We start from the raw sequence: 26,468 nt of genomic DNA, 5'->3' as shown, positions 1-26,468 counted from the left end.
TGAATGAAACCTTAGCTGTGGGACTGGAGGTTGTCGGGTTCTCGACCGCTCATCTGTGCCGAAGGATCTGGTTTCAGACACCTGTCCGCCGAGGATCCGGACAACGTTACATGTGGGGCTCCGCCACAGTTTGTTCGCTGCTCGTGTAGAAGCGAGCTCAGAGATGGAGCCGAAAAGGCAAAAATTAGAGGTTCGATGATGACGGCTTGATGGGATTTCTGTGTCATGGGCACAAAGCAGGAGCAGACGAGCGGAGACAAGGACGCACCTCTACAGGACTCTGCAAGTGTAAGCAAGATATTTCTTTACCAAAACATACCAAAGTTAAACTTATATAACAAATACAGTCTTAAAGTGCATAATTAGCTTTCATTTGGGGAATTCCCATTCAAATGCATTTTCATGCTCGGTTGAGAATCCTTTAAAAGCAGTGATTCCTTAAAGTCTTAAACCTTTTGTTGCCACCAAAATAAAATAATTTTTCTTTTATTTTCTTTGCCAAATCTGTTTAACTGTCCTCAGTTGTTCTTGTTTGCTAGTTTTCTGTCCTTAGCAGCAGGATGAATCTTATTTTCATGTTAAAATCAGATAATTGTCCCAGTCGATGGGGGAATAATCCACCTCTTTACATTCTCTGCATCGTGAAGCGCCACCCAACGAGCTTTTTGTTGTACGCTTAATATCCCTCTTCAGTTCAGAGGTGCTGCTATGAATTTACATCGCACTACAAAAACCGTATGTTTCGGATTATGAGCCTTTTCAATCATCCTACACTCCATTTATTCTGACGCAGGTTAAACTTTTGTGTTTTATAGCGTGTCGTAAAATGTCAAAGCCTCATTTGTCTTTTGTGTTCTTGAATCTCCTTGTTTTGCTCAAGTGAACCCTGTTTTTAGGATAATTATACGCTTGTCTCCTGGTTGGCATTAGGTGGATGTGAAGGCATTAAAAATGGATCAAACACCAGTGTTGCTGTCTGTGACTGTTTAGTGTTTCTCGCCTCAGAATGCATCAGATAGTTGAGTCACACCCTCCTCATCTTCCTGCTATCTATCTGATGGATTATCTTGGTCTGTTTTTCTTACGTTACAAGCTCTTCTGACAGCCTCCTTATGCGAACGCCACACATGGAATCAACTCCAGATGTTTTCCCCTGTTTTGAATTCCACTTCAACAAAGTGTTGATGAATTTAGGGCCACAATTCTCTGCAAATAAGCAATGTTTGCCCCAGTTACAGTAAGTACACCGTACCTAATAAGGTTTTTATAATGGGTCAGGCTACCCACATGGGATTAAGTCGGTCATTTAGTTATTTATTTGTTAAGTCTAAATACGTAAAGTTATTTTTGTGCATTTTTTTGGAAAATTATGTAGAAGAAAAGTTGCTTTTTTTAACCAAAAGGCAGATCATAACTGGCATGAAATAAGTTGAATCTTCTTTAGAAAACAGGGCATGGCACACTAAATTAAAGATTATGCATTTAAGTCTAAATATCAGATTGAAGGAATATGTCATTAATGGTCATAAAAAGGCTTTTAAGTCGATAGCTCATTTACATTTAATTCCCTGAGAACTCCTTCATTTTGAGAACTCCTTCATTTAGATGATTAAGGCTGAAATTCTGAACTGCCTTTTAGTAAATGGTTACAAAAACAAGCTTATTTCAGTTTCCTAACACTTCCTGATTGTTTTATACCATAAACGGAAGGAAAAGCACCATAAAAACCCAGGTTAAGTTAGATTCCTTGCAGTGACGTGTGCTTTATAAAATCTAAAAACCATATTTGTTGCTTTTTTTTAAAAACACATGAAACATTTGCTTTGTTTCCCCCCACTGTGAGAATCTATATGCTGCTAACGTGATGGATTGGGTGCTAGTTGCACAGTATGGGATGACACTGAGTGAATAATACATGTGCATTGGGTAACCTAAGGAGTGCTGAGTGTTACATCTGATGGAGATAGTATTGCTTTCAGATATTCCTGCATTGAATTAAACCAACATCGTTTGCGGTGAACTCGAGCTGACATCACACAGCAGCAAAGTAGTGGGGGTTTATGCTCCAATGAGAACTGAATAGTGTATAAAATTAACCCCCCTCCTGCTGGTTGTATAGATTGCAGATGTGTCCGTGGAGGTGGCCACCGTGGATCACACTCTGCGGATGCTGCGCAGGATGTACAGGAAGAGCAGACGGAGACCCAAAGGACTCAAGAGGCTGCTGGCCTACGTGCTGAACATCCCACACATCACTGTCATCGTCACAGCCGTCATGTTTGTGCTGGTGGTGATCATTTGGACGATGCTCTGGGTCTTTGTTAGTAAGTAAAAGACCTTTGCTCTTTAAAAAGCTTCTTCTTTTTTTCTTACATCAAATGAACATTTAATGTGACCACCCTTTAATTTCCAAAAACCTGTTCTGCTCCCACAGTTTTTGCAGGAACCCAGCAGGCAGGTTGCTCCAAACATCTTGGAGAGCTCAGCACGGATCATCTGTGGATGATTCTGGCTCAAATTCTTCTCTTCCTAGACTTACTAGATGTAGAGATCAGGGCTCTGTGGGGGTCATATCATTACTCCCAGGGCTAAATGTTCTTTATGATGAAGATGGTTCTTAAAGACATTAGCTGCGTGGTTGTGGTCCTGCTGCAGAATAAATTAGGGATTTGACAGCTTCCTTATGTTACTGCATGATTGACAAGTATCTGCTTGTATTTTTCAGCATTGAGAACATTGTTAAACATACAAGGAACCTCCACCTTGTGTCAGAGTTGCCTGCAGACACTCACGATTAAAAAAACTGCTTTCTGCTTCCAACAAACATTTCAATAATTGGCTCATCAGTTCATTAAACCTGCTGAGATTGGATTTTACAGCTCAGCTCTTATGTTTTTGTGCACAGCTGAGTCTCTTGGACTTATTTAACAATGGAGGTTTGACTTTTTGTTCCCAATTCGTCCATCAAGACCATTCGTGGACAGACGATAGATAGATAGATGTTACTGAGTCCGACATGTTTCTTCTAGCTCTGAGCTGATGGCACAGCTGAATATCTTCAGCCTAGGAAGCACAATGTGTCATTTATCTGTTTCACTAAGTTTCCTTGGCCGACCACTGTATCTAAGATTAACAATTCCCATTTCTTTCTGCTTTCTGCTTTAAAATCTTCGCCTGATGTAGTAAAACCTTGTGTCCTGTTCATGGGCTCAGTCATGCCATGGTGGTCTTCCACAGCCTCACCTTAGTAGCAGAGTTCAACGGATCCTCACCCACTTTTAGGCCTCCTAAAAGCTGTTTCTGTTTAAATGAATGACTCTGGTTCACCCTACTTATGAAAAACTGCTCATTAGCACCTATTTGGTAGAATTAGTTAATCAAACACCTAAATATAATCTTATGAAATCCCTTTGTGCAAGTGCACCTGTTTTAAAGACAAAGGGTTGTCACATCAAATATTTATTTGCTTTAAACCTTTTATTTCCCGCCTGTGCACGGTTCTGTCCACGAGTAAATCTGTTTTTTTTATGACCTGATATGATCGTTTGACTGAACCTCATGGCTGAACGTTCCCTCAGTCCGCAGGGAAAGCTACAGCGGAGCCTATTTTGCTGGGATGTTTCGGGTTGCCAATGTGGAGTTCATCCCGGAGTACCGCCAGGCGGAGTCCCGCGAGTTTGTCTCCATGGCAACCAAAGTGCAGCACGTGGTGTGTATCAGTGTAACCCCGACACTTGCGTAGTGCTTAGTGCTGAGGTGAGGGAGTGTGCTGGTAATTGCTGGTGTCTGGTAGGTGAGCAGTGTGTACAAGACGTCCTCAGTGGCCCGACTCTACAAGCAAGCTGTCATTTCAGACCTCAGGTACAGATGGCTCATCGGCATCATCATCATGAACCGTAAAGAGATCTAACCCATGTTTACAGTTTTAGTTTCTCACCTTTTTTCCTCTCCGTTTTCACCCCGTAAGTAACAATGATCAGGGAGGGGTGCTGGTGCATTTCTGGATGTTGTTTATAGTCCCCCGGATAAAGAGCGCAGCAATGTCTGAGGAAATTATAGAGGCCATTCTCAGAAACTCGGTGCACACAAGTCTGCAGAACAGGTCCTCTGTTGGCTACCTGCTGGGTCTTCCAGTGGACATGGACTCCATTCTCGTCAACGGTGTGTTTGTGTGTGCTCATGTTCAAAAGTCTGTTTGTGACTGTAGTCCTGATGAAATGATCTGCTCTGCAGTTGTTCAGCGTTCAGATTACACATCGAACACAGGAGGTAGGTTAAAACGCCCGAGTTAGGCGAGGAAAAGTTGTACTGTATGCCACGTTTTGAAGTTTTCTTCTTCTTTTAGACTCGCAGTGTGTAGATAAACTGTATGCCAATCTTCCCGGGGTCAGCGTCCCTCTAAATGTCTACTCATCGTGGGGGGGCGTGAAGTGCCACATGAAGCTGACCTCTGTGCCTGGCTCTCTGATCCGCCTGACCGTGTCCTCATTTCTTATCGAGCCCACCGACTGCGTGTACGATGCCCTGGTGGTGTACGACGCTCTGCTGCCCATGAGGGGGCGCATTCTGCACAGGTGAGCCTCACTTTAAGTCCCCCCCACACACACAGTTTTTGGGATTTTAAATAGACCGTGTATATGTTACAGTTTCTATGCAGTCTGCTTGCTTCATCCCATGTAACTTAAAGCAGCTGCTAAGAAGGTGAACTGACGTGTGTCTCTGTGCGGCAGCCTGTGTGAGCCAGTGTCCAGCTCCTTCTCCATCGTCTCCACCTCCAACGTCATGTTGCTGTCCTTCAGAATGAGCGACAACAAGAGCTTCAAAGGGCACTTTGAGGCCATCGCTGAAGAGAGTAAGACACACTGACTTGGTTCTCTTTAATGCTAAAGGGTCTAGGACATAAAAGAAAGACATTTTGAGTCTTATATTTTCAAGCCAATATGTTATTTGCCTTTGATATATAAATTAACCTGATCAAACCCAGAGCATCACTGCAGAGGTGATGCTGTTAACAATATGGGCAACAATTTACTGATATTCACAAGCTATTTATTTGATTGTGGCAAAGCAGCTGTTGCCTTACTACACTAAATGTAAACGTCAATGAAAAGACCTGAAATAAGTTCTTGTTTAGATATTAAACTTTGGGAGAGAGTTCCAACTCAAAGCACATAAACTGTTGAAATTTTCATAACAGTTCAGTAAAATAGTTCTTTCTGTCTTAAATGTCAGAGATTAGAAACCAATAATGTCTTCTGTGCAAATTTAGGTCGAGTTGAAAGTGTTCCTGAAGACTTTCTTACCTGTTTCAGAATGTATGTCTCAAATTGAGACCCAGTCTGGGGGTCAGATCTACAGCCCCTTCTACCCCAGCCTGCTGCCCCCACAGTGCTCCTGTATCTGGACGTTCAAGGCAAAGAGTCGTACAACCTTAAACATGTTTATTATTCTAAGTTTTTCCTTTTTTTAACTATATGTTCTGTTCTTTTGCAGACCCCCAACCCAAGTTTAGGAGTAGCACTTCACTTTCAGAACTATGTATTGAAACCAAAGGGCATGAAAGGCTGCGAAAACGGCTGGTGGAGGGTGAACGAGGTCATGTACGTGGCTCCACTGCCTGAACAAAATGAACATTCACGTCTTGGAAGTATGTGACGGCTTCACTGATGTCGATTCTCCTCTCCCAGTTTCTGTGGCATCTACGTGGGATACAACACGGTGTTTCGGATCGATCACCACAGCCCAGAGGTGGAGTTTCGCTGCAGCTCGCCGAACTCTGTTCGGCCTTTTCAGGCTTCCTACAGCAGTTACAACATCAGCCATCGTAAGGACCGATTCATTCATAAAATCAGAATTAAAACGACGTTTTTGCACTTTATGCTCCCAACCTAAAACTTGTGCATTCACCAGCCTGTCCAGAGAGCAACTTCTTGTGCACCACCGGGCTCTGTGTGGAGAAGAATCGACTCTGTGACGGTCTGGATGACTGTCAGGACGAGAGCGACGAGGTCTTCTGCTGTAAGTTGTTTTATAAGTTACATAATGTGTTGATTGTTGGACCTACTGACACATGACTATGAAAGTCCTACAATTAGCATCGTGTTGCATATCTTTACAGCGAGGCCCACAATGAACTGTGGGAGCAACAGTCCTCCACATCCTCTGTTTGTGTGCAACGGGGAGAAGGACTGCAGTCACGGAGAAGATGAAATCAACTGCACTCAAGGTATGCATTTCCTGCTGCGTTTTAACGTGAAATTGTTTCTTTATTTTTTTGTCCTTTTAACCTCTAAAAACGTAAACATGCTTTGACAGAAACAACCTGCTCTGCGATCAGGTATCAGTGCAGAAGTGGATCCTGCATCCTGAAGAAGAACGCAAAGTGTGACGATGTTCCTGACTGTCAGGACCACAGCGACGAAGCTGACTGCGGTCAGTTTTTTTTTCATGCAACCTGATATTTTTGACGACTTTTAACCCAGTATGTTATGAAATGCTCTGTACGCTGTCTCATTTTTTTTTTTTTTTTTACAAACTACTTGTTTATGCTAACACGATGTATGAAAAACAAGAATAACCCAACAAATCCCATCTCTGCGTCCCCATCAGCCTGTGGTCAACCCTCCCCGCTGAAAGTGGGTTCCAATCCCCACCGTATTGTGGGCGGAGTTAACTCTGTGGAAGGGGAGTGGCCTTGGCAGGTCAGCCTTCACTTTGCTGGTAGCCTGTATTGTGGCGCCTCTGTCCTGTCCTCCTATTGGCTCATCTCAGCCGCCCACTGCTTCAGCAAAGACCGGTCAGCCCTTGTCACAGCTGTTATCAAAATAACCACTATAATCTATAAAAAATGTGCGCCTACAGAGTCCCTGACCCCTGCCCTCTGCCTCTACAGGCTCTCCGACCCTCGGTACTGGAGCGCCCACCTCGGCATGCTGACTCAGGGCAGTGCCAAACACGTGGCAGAGATCCAGAGGATCGTGGTGCATGAATACTACAACGCATATACGCTTGACTACGACATCGCCCTGCTGCATCTGAAGAAGGGCTGGCCTCCCTCCCTCAGCCCGCTGGTCCAGCCCGTGTGCCTCCCGCCCACCTCCCACACCGTCACAGAGAGGCACCGCTGTATCGTCACAGGGTGGGGGTATCGATCAGAGGACGGTTAGTTATACTGTCAATTTTGTATATATTTCATCCTATCAACTCACCAAAATGTGTTTAAACTTCAACTATCAGATACAGCTTTACTTTGAGGGTATTGACACTCCTTTTTGGAGATACTTATACATTCTGTAGTATCTTGAAATGTTTAAGGAGAAAGTAAAATTGCTCTGAGTCAAAATGAAAGTTGATTAATTGTATAAGAATGAAGATTATAACCACAAGTTGATATTGTGACCGTATATACTGTATATATTGTTTCCATACATTTTATCTAACTAATTCTGCACTTTATGATATTTTAGTCATTCATACATCAAAACATTCAGCTCATTCAGAAGTTGGGTGCTCTGACTTTTACTTTTTCCTACTTTTATTCTTTTTTAAAGGACTTTATTTTCAAATATTTTCCCCACATAAATCCATTAAGATCTCTTCAATTCCTGCTTTAGCATACTTGCTCTTTTTTTCTCTTTTTATTAAACATTTGGCTTTCATCTACCATTCTGCTAATTTTAGCTTTTAGCTTTTAGACAACATCTTATTGTTTTTTGCTACCATTTTGCTTCTTTTAGCTTTAACATCTCAGTTTCAGCTTCTTTAGCAAAGTCGTTCAGCACTGAATGTTCTCTGGTGGTCTGAAACTAAAAAAAAAAGCTCAGGTTATATCAGAACCAAATCTTTTTTTAAACATTCAGCATTCATCTGAGCTTGATTTTCCTGAGCTTGATTTTCTTGAGCTTATAGTCAAATACACAACAGTTAATTAATCGTCTCGCCCTTCTGCAGATAAGGTTTTGCCCTCAGTTCTTCAGAAGGCACAAGTGTCTGTAATGAGTCAGACTGAGTGTCAAAAGGTTTACGGCCTCGTCTCTCCACGCATGCTGTGCGCCGGGGTCCCTTCAGGAGCGCAAGACGCCTGCAGGGTGAGCTTTCCTGAAACTCCTCACCTCCAGTTCATTACAAGCTGACGTGCACCGTTTTGATTTCTTTTTTTTTTTTTTTCTATGCACCTTTTCTGTATCAGGGGGATTCAGGAGGTCCTCTGTCGTGTCAGGCACCAGGTGGGAGTCGCTGGTTCCTGATCGGGATTGTCAGCTGGGGGTCTGGCTGTGGCAGACCAAACTTACCCGGGGTTTACACCAGGGTCACCAAGTTCACCTCTTGGATCTACAGCCATATCAGCTGACATGATGACATTCATCCATTGTTCCATATTAAATCTGGGATTACACACCGTGTGCTTTTTGTGTGTTTTTTAAAAGTTCAAACACTACATCGTGCTAATGTGCCTGAACAGATCCGAATCTCTCCCAATATTAAAGGGATAGTTCGTGTCTTTTGATGTTTTATAAGTTACCTGTTGTAGACAACTCTTTGAAAAACCTGAGTTTGAAGAAATGCGGTTTAATTCTGACCAGATTGATAAGCTAATGGCTAGTCTGAGTGGAGCCACAACCAAAGAGGATAGTTGTTGTCGTCAAAATCAATCATAGAAGCAGCTGCAACTAGCTGTAGCACTTCCTGGGACACTTCTCGAATGGATATTATTTGCTGGAATAACTGTTTGATGCAAAACTGGCAGCAGGTGTATAAAATAAAATGATATAAAATATAATATGCATGAATCATCAGGAGCAGTCTGTTTTATCTTGGTCCAAAGAGCTATCTGCAACAGGTAAGATATTGATAGTTCATAGTTTGTTTACAGAACCCCTTTTCAGAAGATCAGAGCTATCCCTTTTTGTCTCCCAGTAAAAGACACCATGGTTGGGTCTGTTTGCATCCCTTTCAGCTGCAGCGCCCCAGCTGTAAAATCTCACACGTTTCCCTCAAACCCTCTTTTGTCCCCTCAAAGCCGGAGCCCCGCGTGCACACCGAGCGAGTTTGCCCACAAATATCTGTCCAGCAGATGGTTGCGTGAATCGTAGCCTTTCATAGTGGTCCCATTGTCCCCGCACTGCATTCTGGGGCTCCGTGTGACACCTGTTCAGGTAAGAACGGGAGGCGGTGAATGCCCGCCGCATCCGAGCTTCTCGGCTCGGATTTCTGCTCCTTTTTTTTCTTCTTCTTCTTTTGCCAGAGGAAGCAGCAGCGGGGGTTTCCTCTCTCTCTCTCTCTCCATCGTTTCTATGCCCGAGTTATTGTTGCATATCGCCTCTCCGGAGCTAATCGGGACAGTGCTATGTGGACTCTGCCCAGAAGCAAGACTTGCGAGGTGTACTGCGTCTCCGCGCACGGACACCGTCCAGCTGCACAGGTAAGCCTTCACTGTGCGTAAAAGCTTCCCAAACACTAGAGTTTGTCTTTATTCTCATCTAATCGCAAATCTGTTATTTTTATTCAACTTTGGGGGGATTTTTTTTTTCAATAAAACGAGGATATTTACCACACAAAGTGGTTGAATTAATGCTCCTGTTAATTAAAACCCATCTGCAGGGGTATGTGCCCCTGATGACTGAATGCTGACACTGCAGGTCGTGGGAAAGCAGACCCCTTCGGCCAAGTTCCCCTTCATCCTCCTCCTCCTCAGGGAGTCTTTTAATGTTTTAGATGGTTCGATCTGAAAGACATACATCAGTCCTGTCAGTAAACCAGTCTCTGCTCGGCCATAAAAATCTGCCTCTCATTGATTCTTGGCACAGAGGCTGCATCTCATTTACTGCCCCTCTGTTGTGCTCATGTTGAAACGGACAACCAGGAGTAACCTGAGACAATAAACAGGTAATAAAAGCAGGAATGAGATTTATTATCGATACAGTTTTCATGTCTGTGTGTTTGTGTGTCTGTTAGCAAAACATCTCATCAACCGCAAAACTAATGTTATTGAAACTTTCAGAAAGTAATTAATGGATAGACATCTATATCTGATTAACTTTTGGAGACAATCCAGTTCAAGATGGCCGCCACAGTGCAGTGATCTTAGCAAACCCGCAACTGGCTATAACTCAGTCAATTTTACAAATATTGGGCTAAAATCTGGTTTGGTAGTAGCTGAGACTAATCCCCAACTTGTACTCTGAGAGCTAACTGATTGCACAAGATCTGCATTTAAAACCCTCCCATTAACTATTGAAATCAACTTTGTCTGTTAGCAAAATATCTCCTCAGCCGAACAGATTTTAATGAAGCTTTCAGAAAGTAATCATTAGGTTAGTATCTAACACTGATTCATTTTTGGACTCATCCCAATTCAAGATGGCCGCCACAGCTTACTGACTGTAGAAAACACAAAAAAGGCTATAACACAGGTAATTTTACATATATTGAGCTAAAATTTGATGTGGTAGTAGCTGAGCATTGTTCATCAACACATACTTTCAGCACAACACATCGCATGACATCTTTGCTTAAAACCTTGGCACTAACTGTTGGAGTCAACTCTGTTTGTCTGTTAGCAAAATATCTTACGAACCACTCAACATAATTCAATGAAACTTTCTGAAATTAATCTATGAATGTACATCTGGAACTCAATAATGTTTGGAGTCAATCGATTACAAGATGGCTGCCACAGTTAATCAAACTAAGTCTACACAAAAATAGCTGTACCTCAATGAATTTTACAGTTAATGAGCTAAAATCTAGTGTGGTAGTAGCTGACAGTCAGTCACAACACATACTCTATCTGCTAATAGATTAGAGATATTGCAATAATCCATGAGATTGTGCATAATGTTGTTTTCAAGATTTAACCAAAACTCATTTCCCAATGTAAGATGATTTTAGTTTAAAACTCAGGCATGAAAGGCAGCAGCTGTATGCTAAAGGAATGCTAGCCCTTTAATTGAGTTGTGTTCTTGTCTCTGAAAGGGAGATGGTGAGTTTAGGGAGCCCCCCATGAAGCCTGAGGAGCAGAAGGTGGAGGGGCTGCCAGCTTCGTCCTGTTCTTCCTGGAGGAGATGGATGTTAGGCGTCCTGCCTTTCTTTCCTTTCACTGCTGCCATTGCACTGACTGTCCACTACCTAACATGTGAGTGCCGATCTGCTCGCGGACGGGGGGGGGTTGATTTGTCTCAGACCTCTCCTGTACCCACTGTGTCTCGAATCTCTCCTTTCCCCGTGCAGCTCCGCCTTGTTCAGTGTTCTTCCTCGGAGGCAGCGTGGAGTTCCCAAACCTGAGCTTCTCCTCAGAGCTCGCTGACTCCACCTCCCCCCAGTTCCGCCTGCAGGCCCAGGCTTTGAACCATTATGTAAGTGGAACTCTGTCACTGCATCCACTCTGGATGACACATTAGAGAGATCCATGACCTCCCTGCTCCTGGGTCAAAGTGGACCTTTCTAGTCTAACTTTGATGTGCTTCTTTACAACATTCTGCTGAGGTTTTCATTGCTGCTCCTCTCTGCTCTTGCATGCTGATTTGATGCTCTCCTCTTATCTGCTCCGTCCCTTCTCTTTCTTTTTTTTTCTGTGCACCTCTTTTTCCTCCCTCTTGCCCGTCTCTGTGTGTCTCTCTAGTGGTGTTAAATGTAAAGCTGAAACAGGAGCTGTACATAGTGTGTGTGTGTGTGTGTGTGTGTGCGAGTCACCCAGGACCCCCGGGGACAGGATCCTTTCAGGGCCGAGGACAAGCCCGGCATTTGTGAGGCTCGCTAGGACCGGGCAGCAAGAGTGAGAGGAAGAGCAGATCTTCAATAAAAACATTGTCTGTGTGCCTTTCACACAATCAGCCACTATATGTGTGCTGCGGAGAACAGGAAAACCTGCGCTCAATGCCGGGGCAGTAGGGCAAGATGGGATGACAGAAGGATGGAGATAAAAACGAGGGAACAGAGGTGGAATTTTGGAGCAAAAGGTCATGTTGATAGAGAGGAATTCCCAAACTCTGAAGTAGTTTAAAGTGATCGTCCAGATCTTTCATATGGGATTCTTTAGAAAGGTTATGAACAATTAATATCTTGCCTGTTGTGGATAAACATTTCATAGTGGTTCATGCAAATGCTATTTTATAAACCTTTAATGCACCAGCAATTTTACATTACAGGGTTGTTGTTTTTTTACATAAGACTCTGTGGTTATTTGCAAATCCAAAGAGTTGCAGGAGCAGCTAGATGAAGCACTTCAGTGCAGCCTTGGGCACCTCCTGCAGGAATTTCAAAATATTTCTGCCAGAATAAACATGGGATGTCAAATTAGCAATGTGTTAAAAGTTTCTAACGTAGGGTTTGCGTGATCCACAATGAAAAAAATTGAGATTAGAGTTGATTAAGGATGACAGCAACTAATTAACTCTGGTTTTGGACTACAGGAAAGATAATTGTTCATAATCGTACTACAGAACTTCACTTCAAAAGATCTTAACTATTCTTTTATTATTCCTGCAAAAAGCTAAATGTAAAAAAAAGCAAACAAACTAAACTGTTCTTCCTTTTTTTCTGCTCATTTTCTAAAAATCAGTTCTCAAAACTCTACGAGTCCACCCCGTGGAGTTCTTACTACCTGCGCTCAGGAATTACTGCCTTCAGGTAGGCTGTGGCAAAACAAAACCTACAGATGAACTCAAACTGTTTTCATATTCGGAGAGTTTTCACAATAACAGCACACAAAAAAAGCCGCACCTGTAAACCCATTTTTTCGTGTTGCAGTGAAGGAGAAGAGGGGCTCAGTGTCTTCTACTGGAGTAAATTCTCCGCCCCGGATGACGTTGCCATGGAAATCCAGAGGTACAGTCCAGAGAGGCTGCAGCGCAGAATCCCTGGCAGCCACAAGGTGCAGCGGGACAGTCGGAACGAGCAGCGCTACTACATGGAGCAGGACGATGAGATGCTCGGCCTGCTGGGTTAGAGGCCGTTGCTGCTGCTTGAGCTCACCCAGGACGTGTATGTGAGTGTTTTTCACGTCTGCTCCGTGTGTGTTGGCAGGCCTGGACGCAGATGATTCTGAGTCAGAAGACAGGACGGACAAAATGAAGAATCAAAATAGTATTCAGGGTGGGAAATGGCAGCTCGGATTTCAAGGTGAGGGGAGTACTTGTCTAAATTTTCAGTAGTAGAGCCAAAAGTCACCACCTTCATTTTCTCTGATTAGCAATGTCCTTTGACCTTTACGCCAAATACGGAAACAACCGCACCCTGAGTCTTGTGAGCCCCAAGAAGCCATACTACCAGTGGCGCCTCCGTGTGCCGTCGGGTCACGTTGTTCGGCTGGTTGTCCTCACCCTTCACGGCGCCACCCCAGGAAGCTGCGCTGCCCACAAGCTCTCAGCCTACGACTTCTTACTTCCTTTGCAGAACAAGATCATTGCCAGGTGAAAGAATAAATAAATAAAACTATGGTGATATGTTGTTTTTTTTCTAAAATCCATTCGTGCGTATGTTTCAGGTGGTGTGGGCTGCCTGTTTCCGGCTCGTCTCCGGTCATGAAGCTGACATCCTCTGGAAACGTGATGTTGGTCACCTTCTCCTTCAGCAGACAGAGAGACGGAGCGGTCTTTAAAGCTTACTTCCAAGCCATCCCAAAAGCAGGTTGGAGGGCTCTCATGAAACAGTAAAACTACAACTCGAACTCTGAAAAAGTTGGGATGTAGTGTAAAATAAAATTAAGAACAAAATGCAATGATTTGCAAAGCTCACATTCCTAAAAATGTTGGGACAGGATCATGTTTACCACTATGAAGCATCTTCTTTCCTATGAACAACAATCTGTAAATATTTAGGAACTGAGGAGATCAGCTGTTTTTGGAGGGGGATGTTTTTATGATGTAGGATTCTAGCTGTTCAACAGTCTGGGAGTGTTTTGCTAGAATTTTTGCTGTATGGGAGAATATTTTGTACTAAAACATATATATACGTTTCTGCATTGATGGTGTTTTTCCAGATGTGTACGCTGCCCATGCCAGAGGCACCAATGCACCCCCATACCATCAGAGAGGCAGGCTCTGTGCACTGATAACGGTTTGGATGGTCCCTCTCCCCTTTAATATGGAGGACGTGGTGTGTACGGTTTCCAAAAAGAATTTCACATTTTGATATGTCAGACAGAACAGATTTCCACTTTGCTTCAGTCCGTTTTAAGGGATGGCGTTCACAAATGGCCTCTTTTATGCATAATCGAGCTTAATTTAAGCAGCATTTGTGGACGGCAGGGTGAGCTGTGTTTACAGATGATGATCTGTGGAAGAGCTCCTGAGTCCATGCAGTGATGTCCAGAACAGAACCAGACCTGGTTTTAATGCAGCGGCCCCTGAGGGGCCTGAAGATCACAACCATCCGATAATAACTTTCAGCCTTGACCTTTGACCTCAAAGATTTCTCCAGATTCTTTAAATCTTTTGATGATATTATGAACTGTAGATAATATTCTGCTGAAGAACATTATTCTGTTTTGAGACCCAGTTTTTATGAACTGGTGAACCTCTGCCCATCTTTACTTCTGAGCGATTCAGCGCCGCTAAAATGTTCTTTTCATACCCACTCCTCTGACTGACCTGCTGCCCATTAACCTAATTATTTCCAAAACGCTCCTCCAGATGTATTTTTATTGTTACACTTACTTGGACAACCTTCTGTTCCAACTTTTATGACATGTTTTGCTGCCATAAAACTCACAATGACCCTATTTTCATTTTCATAAAAATAGTAACATTTGATATGTTTATTATGATCCACTGTGAATAAATGATGGGATATTTGCAAATCGTTGCATTCTGTTGTTTTTCACATTTTGAATCAGGGTTTTAAAAACAAAGTCTGTTTGTGTGAAAGTTTATTTTGTACAACAGAAACTGGGTTGGTGTTCCTGAGTATTTACCTGAGTCACTGCCTCCCCCTGCAGTTTGCGGAGGATCCATTTCTTCCTGGAACGGCTCTGTTTCCTCTCCTTACTACCCTTCCTTCTACCCTCCAAACGTAGACTGCACATGGACGCTACGGGTGAGACTCTGCTGTAAACATACTTGGAGTGGGTGTGTTACAAAACAAAGCGATACGGAAATGAATGCAGAAAAATAATCACGCCACAGCTGTGCAGCCTGACTGCATTCCAGCTTTTAATCTGTTTTTGTTCTGTGTTTTTAAAAAAACCTTCTGCGGTTACTTTGTCAGGTGCCACTGCCAGGTTACCTGATTTCGATGACGATCGTGGTGATGGACATCCAGGATTCTCCATCGTCTGACGGCTGTGAGAAGGACTGGCTGGACATTGGTGGGGTGAAGTGAGTTGTAGCTCTGTAGGCATGTTTTGTCTCATATTTTTAAGACAAGTTTGTAGTTTTTTTCTACATTAAACTCTTATTTTTGTGCTGCTTTACATTTAGGTTGTGTAACCCGGTGTCGGACAGTAACAAAAAGCGGGTGTACTCCTCTCCGCTCTCCGTCCACTTCCACTCTGACGAGTCTCTCACTCACAAAGGCTTCTACCTGCAGTACCGAGCCTTTTCTCCAGAGGGCAGTAAGCCACGTTTCCTTTCTCTCTTGGATAAATGCAAAAACAAAGTGTGGGTTTACTTAAGTTGTTAAAAGTCCCCGTTTTAAAATAAAACAGAAATCTGCCAGAACATCCTTGTCAGTTTATCATTCCTGAACAAACATTTTAAAGTTTCCCCTTTCATTTCCAAGCTTGCCCTCGTCAGTTTCGCTGTGGCGATGGCCACTGCGTCCCTCTGAGGAGCGTCTGTGATGGAGTGAAGGATTGCTCCGATGGACGGGATGAGGCTAAATGCTGTAAGTCTTATTTCACAAGGCCTATGAATAGTCAGATCCTGTACTATTACATTTAAATTACTGTTCTACCATTAAATAGATAGTTTGTCTCATAATTGTCTGACTCATGGAGTGATTAGGCCTTTGGTGAAAGTGAGTAACACTGTTCATCTTTTACAATGCAATGTGCCGCTGGAAAAATCTGCATCCTGACAATCACATGGGTTTTTACTTCCCATCAGCGTTCGGACTGCTGCAGATTAATCACAGCGCTCCAACCAAAGTCTTAGCTTCTCAGTTTGAGCCAAACTACTTACGGCTCTAAGAATGCACAATTAAGTATCTGGTTTCCACACTCCCCAGACTGATCTGTGGGCCTCTGTAGGAAAGAAACCCACTCCACAAAAACCCCACTTTATAATTGATAGAGCTGAAAAGCTTCATTACCAGTGTCCAGGTACTCGACACTCCATAAACAGAGCTGCTTTTAGAGAGAAAAGGAAGATTTACTCAGTATTGGGGACGTGGTATCTCCTCTGCACATGTCCGAACTATCTCAGTCTGACCTCTTCAAGTTTATCTCCCAGTCCTTCAACCTGTGCTGTACCTCTAATGACCTCATTCCTAATCCTGTCCATCCTTGTCCCTCCCCGAGGAGAACCTCAACATCTTCAGCTCTGCCACTTCCTGTTCTCCCTTCAAACCATACAGCATAGCTGCTCTCACCACTGTCTTGAAAACCTTTCCTTTGACCTTTGATGCCACCCTTTTGTTGCAAATCACTCCTGAAACCTTTCTCCATCCACTTCCTCCTGCCTGGACTTTCTTCTTCATCTCTTTACCACACTCCTTGCAGCCTCACTGCTCCACCTGCCTCCCTCTCATTCACACACATGTACACGGCTGACTTTCATTCCTCGTCTTTCAAAAATACATATTGTCGTAATAAACTTGTAAAACTCTCCAAGTCTGTTGTGATTCAAGAGTAAAGCCTCTTCTGCTAATGTCATTTGGCGTCCGGACCCACATGTGAAACGATCAGCCTCCTGCAGGCCAGGGGAAGTGTTGTGCGCGAACGGTCAGTGCAGACCTCAGAGCAGCCAGTGTGTCGGTCAGAGCTCGTGTGCAGACAGCAGCGAGGAGGGAAGCTGCGGTGAGTGCACGGACTCATGTGACACGCGCGGGTCTTTGTGGGGCGGGGGGGTTTTTCCTCACGCTTTTTTTTTGTGCTGCGTTGTCTTTGTTTTTCAGGAGTTAAATGTTACCACGTTTGTCCCAACAAGGTGTGTTTGCCCAAGTCATCAGTGTGTGATGGCGTGGCTGACTGCAAAGACCGCAGTGATGAACTCAACTGCACCAGAGCGTGTGAGCATTTCTGTCACCTTCATTAGCCTAATAACACGTTGACACTTTTAAAGCTTGTTGAGTTTTCTATAAACTGTTTTTTTTAGATCTCAAAGCTTGCTCCTCATCCTCGTACAAATGTGCCAACGGGAAGTGTGTCAATAAGGTCAACCCCGAGTGCGACGGAGTTAAAGACTGCTTCGATGGCTCCGATGAGCTGCGCTGCAGTAAGCTCTCCCTCAACACGCTTCGTGTTTGTCCGCCTGGCTTTTATTTCGTCTCACTGACAGCTTGATGTCGTCCTCTGTCTCTCAGGCTGCGGCACCAAGCCCAGGAAGCGAGCTAAGATAGTGGGAGGGTCTGACGCCGTGGCGGGGTCATGGCCCTGGCAGGTCAGCCTCCAGATGGATCGCTACGGTCACGTCTGCGGAGCCACGCTGGTTTCCAGCCGCTGGCTCCTCTCTGCCGCTCACTGCTTCCAGGACTCAGACGCCATTAAGTAAGAAAGGCACAGACAGCGTCACCTGGATCTCGTAGGCGTTGTATTCATGCTCTTCGCGTCTGCAGGTACTCGGACGTCCGTGCCTGGCGGGCTTACATGGGAATGCGGTTGATGACCAGGGACAACAAAGGAGCGGCCACCAGACTGATCCGCCGGATTCTGCTCCACCCGCAGTACGACCAGTTCACGTCCGACTACGACATCGCCCTTCTCGAGCTCAGCTCACCGATTTTCTTCAACGACTTGGTGCAGCCCGTGTGCGTCCCCGCCGCTTCGCACACGTTCATCACCGGGACCAGCTGCTTTGTCACAGGCTGGGGGGTGCTGATGGAGGACGGTAAGTGGGCCTCGGCGGCGACATGCTGAAAATGTGAAAAGCCACAGGAAGTTTCACTCGAAACACTTGCACCCACAAAATGTTTCCGTGTTTATTGCAGGTGAATTGGCTTCTCGCTTGCAAGAAGCTTCAGTGAAGATCATAAACAGGAACACGTGTAACAAACTGTACGATGATGCCGTAACTCCCAGGATGCTTTGTGCTGGGAACCTACAGGGCGGAGTGGACGCCTGCCAGGTTTGTTCTTACTCATTGAAAAGATAAGTTACTCAGAAAATGACCCGAAGTCTCAGCACTGGTTCTCAGAAAGTCTGTCTCTATAAATAGAGTAGAATTTCTTATCGATGTGCAATATTTTCAAGCTTCCTGCTGCACTTTTGTAGTCATTACTATCTTCACTTTTTTATTTCGCAGGAATCGTACTTCCCCAGTTACATTGTTTTAAAAGCAGCACATAGCCCATCCCATATAGTTCCAACATTAGTCATACGGCAAAAAAAACAACAAAAGTTTTAGAAGTTCAAACTGAATATTTCCAATTTTCCACCTGAGCTTGAAACTTTACCTGGTGCTCTCTGGGTTAGTAGCACATTAGCTTGGGGCAACTCGCATTATCTGACGGCAATTAGCTAATTAATTAACCACACTGCTATTTACTGTATGTAAGAAAGCATTTGTAAAAATAGGTTCAGTGGTTTTGTTTTAACTAATGAAATAAATGCAATAAAATGGTTGCTGTAAACTGTCAGTTCAAAAAGTTGCTGTAATTGCAACTGATGCCAGTTTACGTTAGCACAAAGATATTAAAGGGATCTTTCATGTAATTTAAAGACATTCCTGCCTGAGGTGCCCCTGGCTTTACCAGAAGTGCTACAGCTAGCTGTTGCTGTTAGTTCATACAAATAACAGAACTGTGTAACACAAAACTGACAGTAATGTAAAAGTTTATAAAATAATGTTCTGGTAGTGAACTGCTATGATGGTTTTTTTTGACTGGGGTTGTTTTAAAATGATAGCACTCCCCCTTGATCTTGACCCCTCTCAGACTAGCCATTAGCTCATCAGTCCAGTCAGAACCAGTCTATATTTCTCCGTTAAAAGAGATAGCAGAGACTTTATTTGTTCATAGCTTTTTGCTTTAAAGTAAATTGCGTCAGAATCAGTGAAATATTAGCTGCTGAGTAAACATTAACTGTGTGATTTATATTTTTTTCTGTCTTTTTTTGAATCCAGCCACCTAATTGTTGGTATAAAGTTGCATAGTTTCTTTTCTAATCATTCCACTGACGGACGTTCGTGCCCTCAGGGTGACTCAGGAGGTCCGCTGGTGTGCCTGGAGCGAGCCAAGCGGTGGTTCTTGGCAGGGATCGTTAGCTGGGGGGAGGGCTGCGCGAGGCAGAACCGCCCTGGCGTCTACACACAAGTGGTCAAGTTTAGTGACTGGATACGTCAGCAGACCAAGGGGCAGGTGTGACTCAGCCTCGAGCTCACAAACGACTGAACTCACAAACAGGATGACGGTTTCTGCGTGGCACATTGAATCAGAGGAATGTGTTCGACGCAGCTGATCAGAGGGGCCATCATCCCTGCTCCAAACAATCTCCAAACGACAACGATGACTTGCACAAAAAATGTTCTGAGACTGAACAAATATTCATCTAGAAATATGCATATAATTAGACTGAAAGATGCCGGAAACTGCAACATAAAAACTTTGTATTAGCTTTTGTTGTGGCGTGCATTGATGCAGATTGAAATATTGGTCAATATTTACCCGTATCAGAAAAAGAAATGATGAGAGTAATATGCTGAAATACGTGTAGAGTTCACCATTTGATCTCTGTGTTTTAACAATAAAAAAATGGAAATTCGGTTATTAAAAACACCACCAGTATATTTGCATAAACAGATTTAGTTGCGATCCATAATTTAGCTGTATAGTTACCAACATTTTTATTACTTCAGTGTTTTTGTCCTAAAAGCAGCATTCGCCATAAAAATTGTGAGGGCTTGAACTGCGTTGTGCATGAAAACAGAAGTCCTAATTCGACGTCAACCTATTTTAAAAATCTCTTCTGATGGGAATAGAGACATATCACTAGAGAGGAGTTTTATGAGGGTCTCTTGTTAAATTCTTACACCTCACTGCTGTTGGCTGCTGACAGCACAGTAGGTGATTTAAATCTGTTTCGCAATTAGCAGCCCAAACCCTCTCAAGTCAAGTGACCCTTCAAAATAAAACAAAAACATCTCAGATAATTTTATGACTTTAAACGTTAAGTGGCGTTTATTTGAAACAGTTTATTTGGTTTTCTCCAACACTTTCAAACAGGCACTCAAAGAAAAGTCTAGGGTCTTTAAAACTTAGCTCTGTTTTTCTAATCTTACTTTGAGTTTAAATAGTCAAACAGCTTACAGGATAGATTGATTTTGGGGGTCTGCTTTAATAGGTTTTCTTGTTTTGTTGTAAAAACTAACATGTTGCTTCAAAGGTTGCTTGTTGCAGAACATCTTGAAAGTGAAATCCTTCATATTGGCACATGTCTGTGTTTTTAAACCACTCCTTCCTAAGACATCACCCTGCTCCAATTTGTGAGCTGATTGGTCAGAAACAGGGGCCTGCCAGACATCTCCTGACACTGAGCAGACATTAACAATAATAATAAGAAAAAGATGATGTCACTGAGTGAAGGAGGAAAGATCTGGACTCCCAACGAGGCAAGAAGAGGAACTGCAAGCATATGATCTGGAGCTTTTTTTGTGTGTGTGTATTTTTACAGAATTAAAAACTTTAAATCTATGTAACACACAAAGATACAAACCTGTAAAAGAAAAACAACATGAAGAGTGTGTCAGAAAAATCTGTTTTTGAAGTTGCTCAGCGTTGGACAATTTGTAACAGATGGTTCTGTACATAAAAATATGCCAAAGTCTCTTTAGGCCTAAAAAGGACCAAGAAACCAGATTATATAGCACACAGTGACAGATACTAAATAATAATATGCTTTGAAACATAAAGAACTATGATATACAGAATCTAAGCACATGTATAGTATAGTATATGGATAGGAAGCAGCATGCATACTTATATTAGCATAGTTAAGAACATTTAAAAATGTAGCCTGAGCCAGGTTCTTCCTGGCTAATTAATTAGGATAAGCCCTAATTCAATTAAAGAAACTAATTTAACCTTCAGCTTTTTTTACTAAAGGGTCAATATGCACTTAAAACAAATATTGATAGGATCTTTCAACAAAGTCTTCTCCTTGGGTAGAAATGCCAATATTGTCTTGTTTTTGGGAGTGACCTCTGGAAAATGACATAAATATGGTTTTATTTACATTAAGCAACAACTTTAAGTCCCACAATGTTGTCTGCAGCCGCTTAGAGGCAATTTGAAGGTCCTTAACGTAGAGCAAACTACATAAGTATGGCATCATTTCAGCTTTAGGACGTATTCATCCCAATGGTATTAACAAAAAAAGAGAATAAAATGTGGCCTAAAACTGAGACTTGAGCAACTCCTTTTAAAAGCTACAGAAAATTGGACTTATTTCCATTATCTATTAGACAAGTAGCTTTCAAACTACCATATTCCCCAGCCTTCAAACCAGCATCATCAAACAAGCATGGGTAAATTCCATTTATCTCCAGCTAAACAACAATCTGAGCTTGACTATGACAGAAACAACCACTTTTCACCTAGTTTGCTTCCAAGCCTTTTCACAGCAGCAGGTACGAGCCATTTTTCTCAACATTTTATGAGATTCCAAACCATTTTCCCCTCGTCTTTAAACAGTTTAGACCCCACAAGGATGGGAATATGGAGCTCAGAAATATACATTTTTTACCTTCATTGTTTTATGCAGATGTAGCTAATTACTTCCTGTTTTTCCAGTGTTCTTATCCTTGCTTCTCTTCCTGTCAAAGATAAGCACGAGGAAAAGATCTGAACATTTTTTTACGACTGTAGACAATCTTCTCTCTTCGCATTTTTATTTTTTCCAATATCTGAACCCGCCTTGGGCTGTAAACTGTGTCAGAAGAGAGTCTAACCTGCAGACAGTTTCTCTGTTTTGAAGTTTCTCCTCTCTTGTCGCCACCTGGTGGCTGACTTGTGCCATTGCAGCTACTTTATCTGAGGAAAAAGCGCCTTACAGAGTTTCCCTGATCCATTTTATTGTTACATTAAAAACAGAACATTATCATCGAAACAGCATAGGTGTTTGGATTTCTAAACAAAACGTATTTGTGTTTTGTTTTTTTGTTTTTTTGTTTTTGGTTTTGTTTTGCTCTAACTTTCAATCACAGAGGTTTTATCTAAAACTTCCACTTGAAAATATTTGCATCTTCCCCTTGATTGGTGACTTTTTTTGCTCTGACTGCACAGAAGGCAGGCCGACTCACCTGAGCAGTTAATAAGTACAATAAGCAGCCTGTCATTGTGCGGTTGGGCAACCTGTTACATCCAAATGCTCTCACTTAGATGCGGCGCGATTGTTTTTCTTGGAACATATTTTCACTCTCCAATGTGAGAAACTCATCTGACACGCTTTCGTCAAGGAAGCCACGGGTTAATGTGCTTGTGCCTACGTGCTGCTCAGCCCGTCTGCCCAAGCAGCTTGTGTGATCGGAGCGCAGAGCTGCGTGGTTTCTGATTTATCATCCTATAAGGTTATTTAAGGCGGCGCGGACGTAATAACTGTTGCAGGATCCTATTAAGTGAGTTGCACGTTGAAATATACAAATAAAGAGGGGAAGTACTGGAAAAATTTGAATGCCACAGTGTTTTCTCATCAACGCCTCAGTGGCTGCCTGTCATCTGGGGAAAGGATACTCCTTTTACGCACTGTGGGTGTGTAGGTTGACGCAACGTAAGCCCACCTTCCGGTGGCTGGACTGTGGGAAACGATATAAATCGGCGCCACAGTCCGGCAGCGATGGGAAAAAGTTGCACTGGAGTTTAAGCGTGGCGTCCTGTTGCGTGATTTTCCCCGCAGCCAACCTCAGGAGAGCGAGAGAGAGAGAGAGAAAAGACCCACCGTCTCCATCCACTGACCATCAGTCCCCGAGAGCGCAGCAGTCCCCTGCGCTGTTTGTTTGCAGATAACTGTGGAGGAGACAAAAAACAAAAAAAAACCGCACGAGCAGGAATTTAAAAAACTTATTTTTTTCGTGTTTCATTTGAAAGCTTGCTGCGTTGGAGTCAAAAAATGAAGACTTTTGTCCTCGTTTGCCTGATTTTTGGATTGCACGGCGCTTCTGGAAAAGGTGAGTGCCTTCTGCGCACAGAGTACCTGCGGTTTGTCTGATGCTGTTGCTCACTGCCTCACGGTGCAAGGCTCGTTCACGCTTTAGTTTCGGGACTCGCGTTCCAAGAAATTTGCGCTTTTACGCACGAGCCGGGCCGTCCGAAGCCCTTATCAGCAGCAGAATTACACCAAAGACGCACGTATGAGACATTCCGTGGCTACGGATTTATCAGGCCTTGAGGGTGTCCGGCGTGGTTTGGGCTCGCAGCTGCAAACTTCTGATTCGGCCTGGGAGAGATAAGCGCAGCTCGGGGTGTTTGGATAACTCGGACCTCTGCGCTCCGGCTCCTTGAGCTCCTGGCCCCGATGGAAGGGCCCCACCAAGGGCGTGATTTCCTGAGTGCCACAGATTTGATATAAAGGAAAGTGGGGTCACGATCNTTTTTTTTTTTTTTTTGTCTTAAACGTTCTGCAGATTATTTTTCTGCAGACTCCAGTGTTTATTAGTTAGGAATAAAAACAGATTTTTTGTGATTTGAAAAGTTAAATCAAAGTTAAATTCAAATCATATTAATAACTTGACATTTAGCAAAACACAAAATCATTAAACAAATTGTTTAGTTACTTAAAATATACTATTATTCGTTTTTTTTACGAAAACTAGAATCTTGTCTATTATTTTATTTAAATTAACTTTTCCTTTTCAGTCTACACAAATAAATTATTTTTCTGCCTATTTGGTTAAAACATGAACTTAAATATGCTGGATTTCAACAAGTTTTAATGAAATGTAATTCTCTCTTTTATTCTTTCTGTTGTATTCTTTTTTGTTTTCCTGTCAGAGGATCATGAAATTACACAAAAAGCTCAATATAACTATGAAACTGATGGGTTTAATATAATCAGTGCAAAATAAAATAAAAGAAATAAACTTAGCATAATATGGATCAGTGAGTAATTTGATGCTTGTGGATTAAATATTTTCTGTCTTTTGTTGTTGTCAAATAATCTAATTTAAAAATTCTGAATGAATTAATTTGATAAAGTCTGTTATAATAAGATGTTTTCTGTTGGCAGGAACATTAAAAATAAAATAAAAAAACTTCTTAAAACTAAACTTATTAATCCTCTTGAGATGTTTTTATTCATTCAGAATATAAATTAGATGCAAAGATATTGATTAAAGTAGAAAAAAGTTGCACATTTGTTCTTTTATTTTAATATTATTAACCTTATAATAAAGCAGCTTGTTTCAGGTTTTTAAAAAATGGATTTTCCATTCTGTGGGGGAACCTTCTTCAATAACAATCATTTCTCAAATAGGCTTGTAATGTTTTAAAATCAAAAAATGAAGGAAAGCTGAGATATGCACCAGCTCCTCCATGACCAGAAGGGAGAAATCAGACAAAGAAAACGAATGAATGGTTAAAATAATGAATGGATGATAAAGTGATGACTGTACAGCAGAAGTTGGGGACGCCTCTCTTGTGAGGAACCAGAGCCTCTGACTGAGCAGCTCCAGTGGTGTGAGGAAGCACTTCCCACTCAGTTTGCATAACTTCTGCTTAAATTTAAAGGTCAAGAAAAGCTATTATTAAATAGAAAAATGCCGAAAGGTTTAGGCAATGCATACAAGCATATCATATTTCATCTTTTGTAATTATGTCACAAGAAATGTAAAGTCTTGTGCTGCATACATATTTAAACAGCTTAAGGTTTAAAAACACCGGCAGAGGACACTTCTGGCCTCCCTTCTGTTGTTTCTTTACTCTGTTATATGCTTGTTTGTTGCCTTTTCACACTCTAACAAACTCAAGGAAATAGTTTAGGAAGTGCTAGCAGTGTGAGTAACAGCAGCTCAGTTCAGCTGGACATCCACTGGGAGCAATAGTGTAGAAACAAAAGTCACAAATCACCCAGAGAGCTGCAGGATTTGGGGCTGTGATTCAGAGTGAAGGATGGATTTCCTTGAATAAAAAGAAAGGAAGGGTGGACGGACAAGTGTCTTCATCTCTCATTATTTTATCTCGACAAAAAAAAGTGGCGAATTTGCGTTACGTGTTTCCACATCAGTCGAGGAGTGGTGGGAGCGAGGAGATGGGAGGAGAGTCACAGGTTCTGTGTGCAGAGAAGGAAATAATGAGTCACCTGCAAAGATTTTTCTGTAAAGTCACTTGTCCTCTTCTGTCCAACCTCGGCAGATGAAGACAAAAAGAGGTTCAGAGTCCCTGTCCTGGACGTGAAGAGCCGGCAGCTGGTTCTGGAGGCCAACCAGACGCTGCTGCTCCACTGCAGGTGAGTTTCAACACAAACCACCACCTTCTGTATCTGGATAGTGAAGAAAACCAAACATATGTCTCTTAAAATCATATAAAAATCAAAGTCACCAGCAAAACACTTGTCTGAGACTCTTAACTGGCATTTTTAGGTGTCAATTTTCCCCTTTTTGTCCACGAAAAGCTTGGAAATATGTGTCCATTTTTCTATTAGGATATCTTTAACAGTTACTTTATTCAAAGGAACTAGTAATGGAGAAGTCAAATGTAAAAGTTTTGCAATAATTTTCTAAAATAAATCTAGGGAAATGTGACTGAATGACAAAAATAAATAGTAAAAGTGAAAGAATTCAAGAATAAATCCAGATAAAATGTAATACTGGATGGTCAGAAATGCAGTTTATTCATAATGTTTTTGTGACGTTAGAATAATTATTTGTATATCTACAGGTGGTACAAGTCTTCCTCCTTGACTTGACCATAAATTAAGGGGAATCAGATGTTTCCTTTTTATATTTTTTCTGTCAAATCGACACATTGCACCTCTTTAAATTTAAAACTCTTGAACACTGATTTTCTTCCACCCACTCGTTCTAAAAGGGGTAAAAAAAAAAAACAATCCTCAGTTCCCACGAGTTCTGATCAGTTTCCTGTGACCTGTGTGACCAGGGGTCGCTGGGAGCTGTCCTGGGAGTTTCCCGCAGGTGTGGACAGAGACCAGGTGGAAGTGGTTGAGTCTCGCTGCGGGAGGACGAGCCACCATTACTGCAGCCGGCTGCGTTTGAGGCACAGCCAGGCCCAACACACTGGCATGTACGGCTGCCAGTACAGACACAGGACCCAGAAACAGAAGTCCGTCTACGTGTATGTCACAGGTAAGACACAGAAGACTCTACCTGTCACTCAGATTATGTCCTGTTTTCTTTATGCAACCATGAAAGGTGGACAATCATCCA

General features: G+C 42.5%; 3 protein-coding genes across 5 annotated transcripts in view; all 3 read left to right on the top strand.

Moving 5' to 3' along the window:
- The first annotated feature begins 28 nt into the window (after window positions 1-28).
- tmprss7 (transmembrane serine protease 7) lies at window positions 29-5,530 on the top strand. 2 transcript variants are annotated; one of them, XM_037973289.1, is made up of 9 exons: window positions 29-288; window positions 2,120-2,324; window positions 3,579-3,709; window positions 3,794-3,861; window positions 3,968-4,161; window positions 4,234-4,269; window positions 4,346-4,574; window positions 4,731-4,852; window positions 5,313-5,530. In XM_037973289.1, exons 1-9 carry the CDS (start codon window positions 226-228, stop codon window positions 5,468-5,470), a joined length of 1,206 nt encoding a protein of 401 aa, XP_037829217.1. In that variant the 5' UTR covers window positions 29-225; the 3' UTR covers window positions 5,471-5,530. The 2 variants fall into 2 exon arrangements, with proteins under 2 accessions (XP_037829217.1, XP_037829216.1); XM_037973288.1 differs by having other exon boundaries at window positions 3,968-4,269.
- On the top strand, window positions 5,502-22,170 carry LOC108230406 (suppressor of tumorigenicity 14 protein homolog). The gene is made up of 28 exons (XM_037973329.1): window positions 5,502-5,600; window positions 5,688-5,824; window positions 5,911-6,018; window positions 6,119-6,226; window positions 6,316-6,432; window positions 6,610-6,796; window positions 6,893-7,161; window positions 7,951-8,087; window positions 8,189-8,347; window positions 9,176-9,421; window positions 10,975-11,134; window positions 11,230-11,354; window positions 12,560-12,627; window positions 12,748-12,941; window positions 13,024-13,119; window positions 13,190-13,409; window positions 13,484-13,626; window positions 14,936-15,033; window positions 15,205-15,314; window positions 15,417-15,550; window positions 15,718-15,822; window positions 16,844-16,954; window positions 17,053-17,166; window positions 17,253-17,372; window positions 17,461-17,644; window positions 17,713-17,984; window positions 18,085-18,221; window positions 19,291-22,170. The coding sequence occupies exons 1-28, from the start codon at window positions 5,557-5,559 to the stop codon at window positions 19,456-19,458; spliced, it is 4,071 nt and encodes a 1,356-aa protein (XP_037829257.1). The 5' UTR covers window positions 5,502-5,556; the 3' UTR covers window positions 19,459-22,170.
- Window positions 22,171-22,591: 421 nt separating this feature from the next.
- Window positions 22,592-26,468, top strand: part of flt1 (fms related receptor tyrosine kinase 1) — a 29,989-nt gene continuing 26,112 nt past the window's right edge. The window contains exons 1-3 of one of the 2 annotated variants that reach the window (XM_017406271.3): window positions 22,592-23,255; window positions 25,438-25,531; window positions 26,182-26,387. In XM_017406271.3, coding sequence (XP_017261760.1) covers window positions 23,198-23,255; window positions 25,438-25,531; window positions 26,182-26,387 — 358 coding nt within the window. In that variant the 5' untranslated portion in view covers window positions 22,592-23,197. The remainder of the gene's footprint in view (window positions 23,256-25,437; window positions 25,532-26,181; window positions 26,388-26,468) is intronic. The other variant, XM_017406270.3, reaches the window with a different exon arrangement.

Source organism: Kryptolebias marmoratus, linkage group LG21, assembly GCF_001649575.2.
Source record: "Kryptolebias marmoratus isolate JLee-2015 linkage group LG21, ASM164957v2, whole genome shotgun sequence".
NCBI classification, from domain to species: domain Eukaryota; kingdom Metazoa; phylum Chordata; class Actinopteri; order Cyprinodontiformes; family Rivulidae; genus Kryptolebias; species Kryptolebias marmoratus.
Note: the sequence above shows the minus strand (reverse complement) of the source record. Positions and strands in the feature narration are given on the sequence as shown.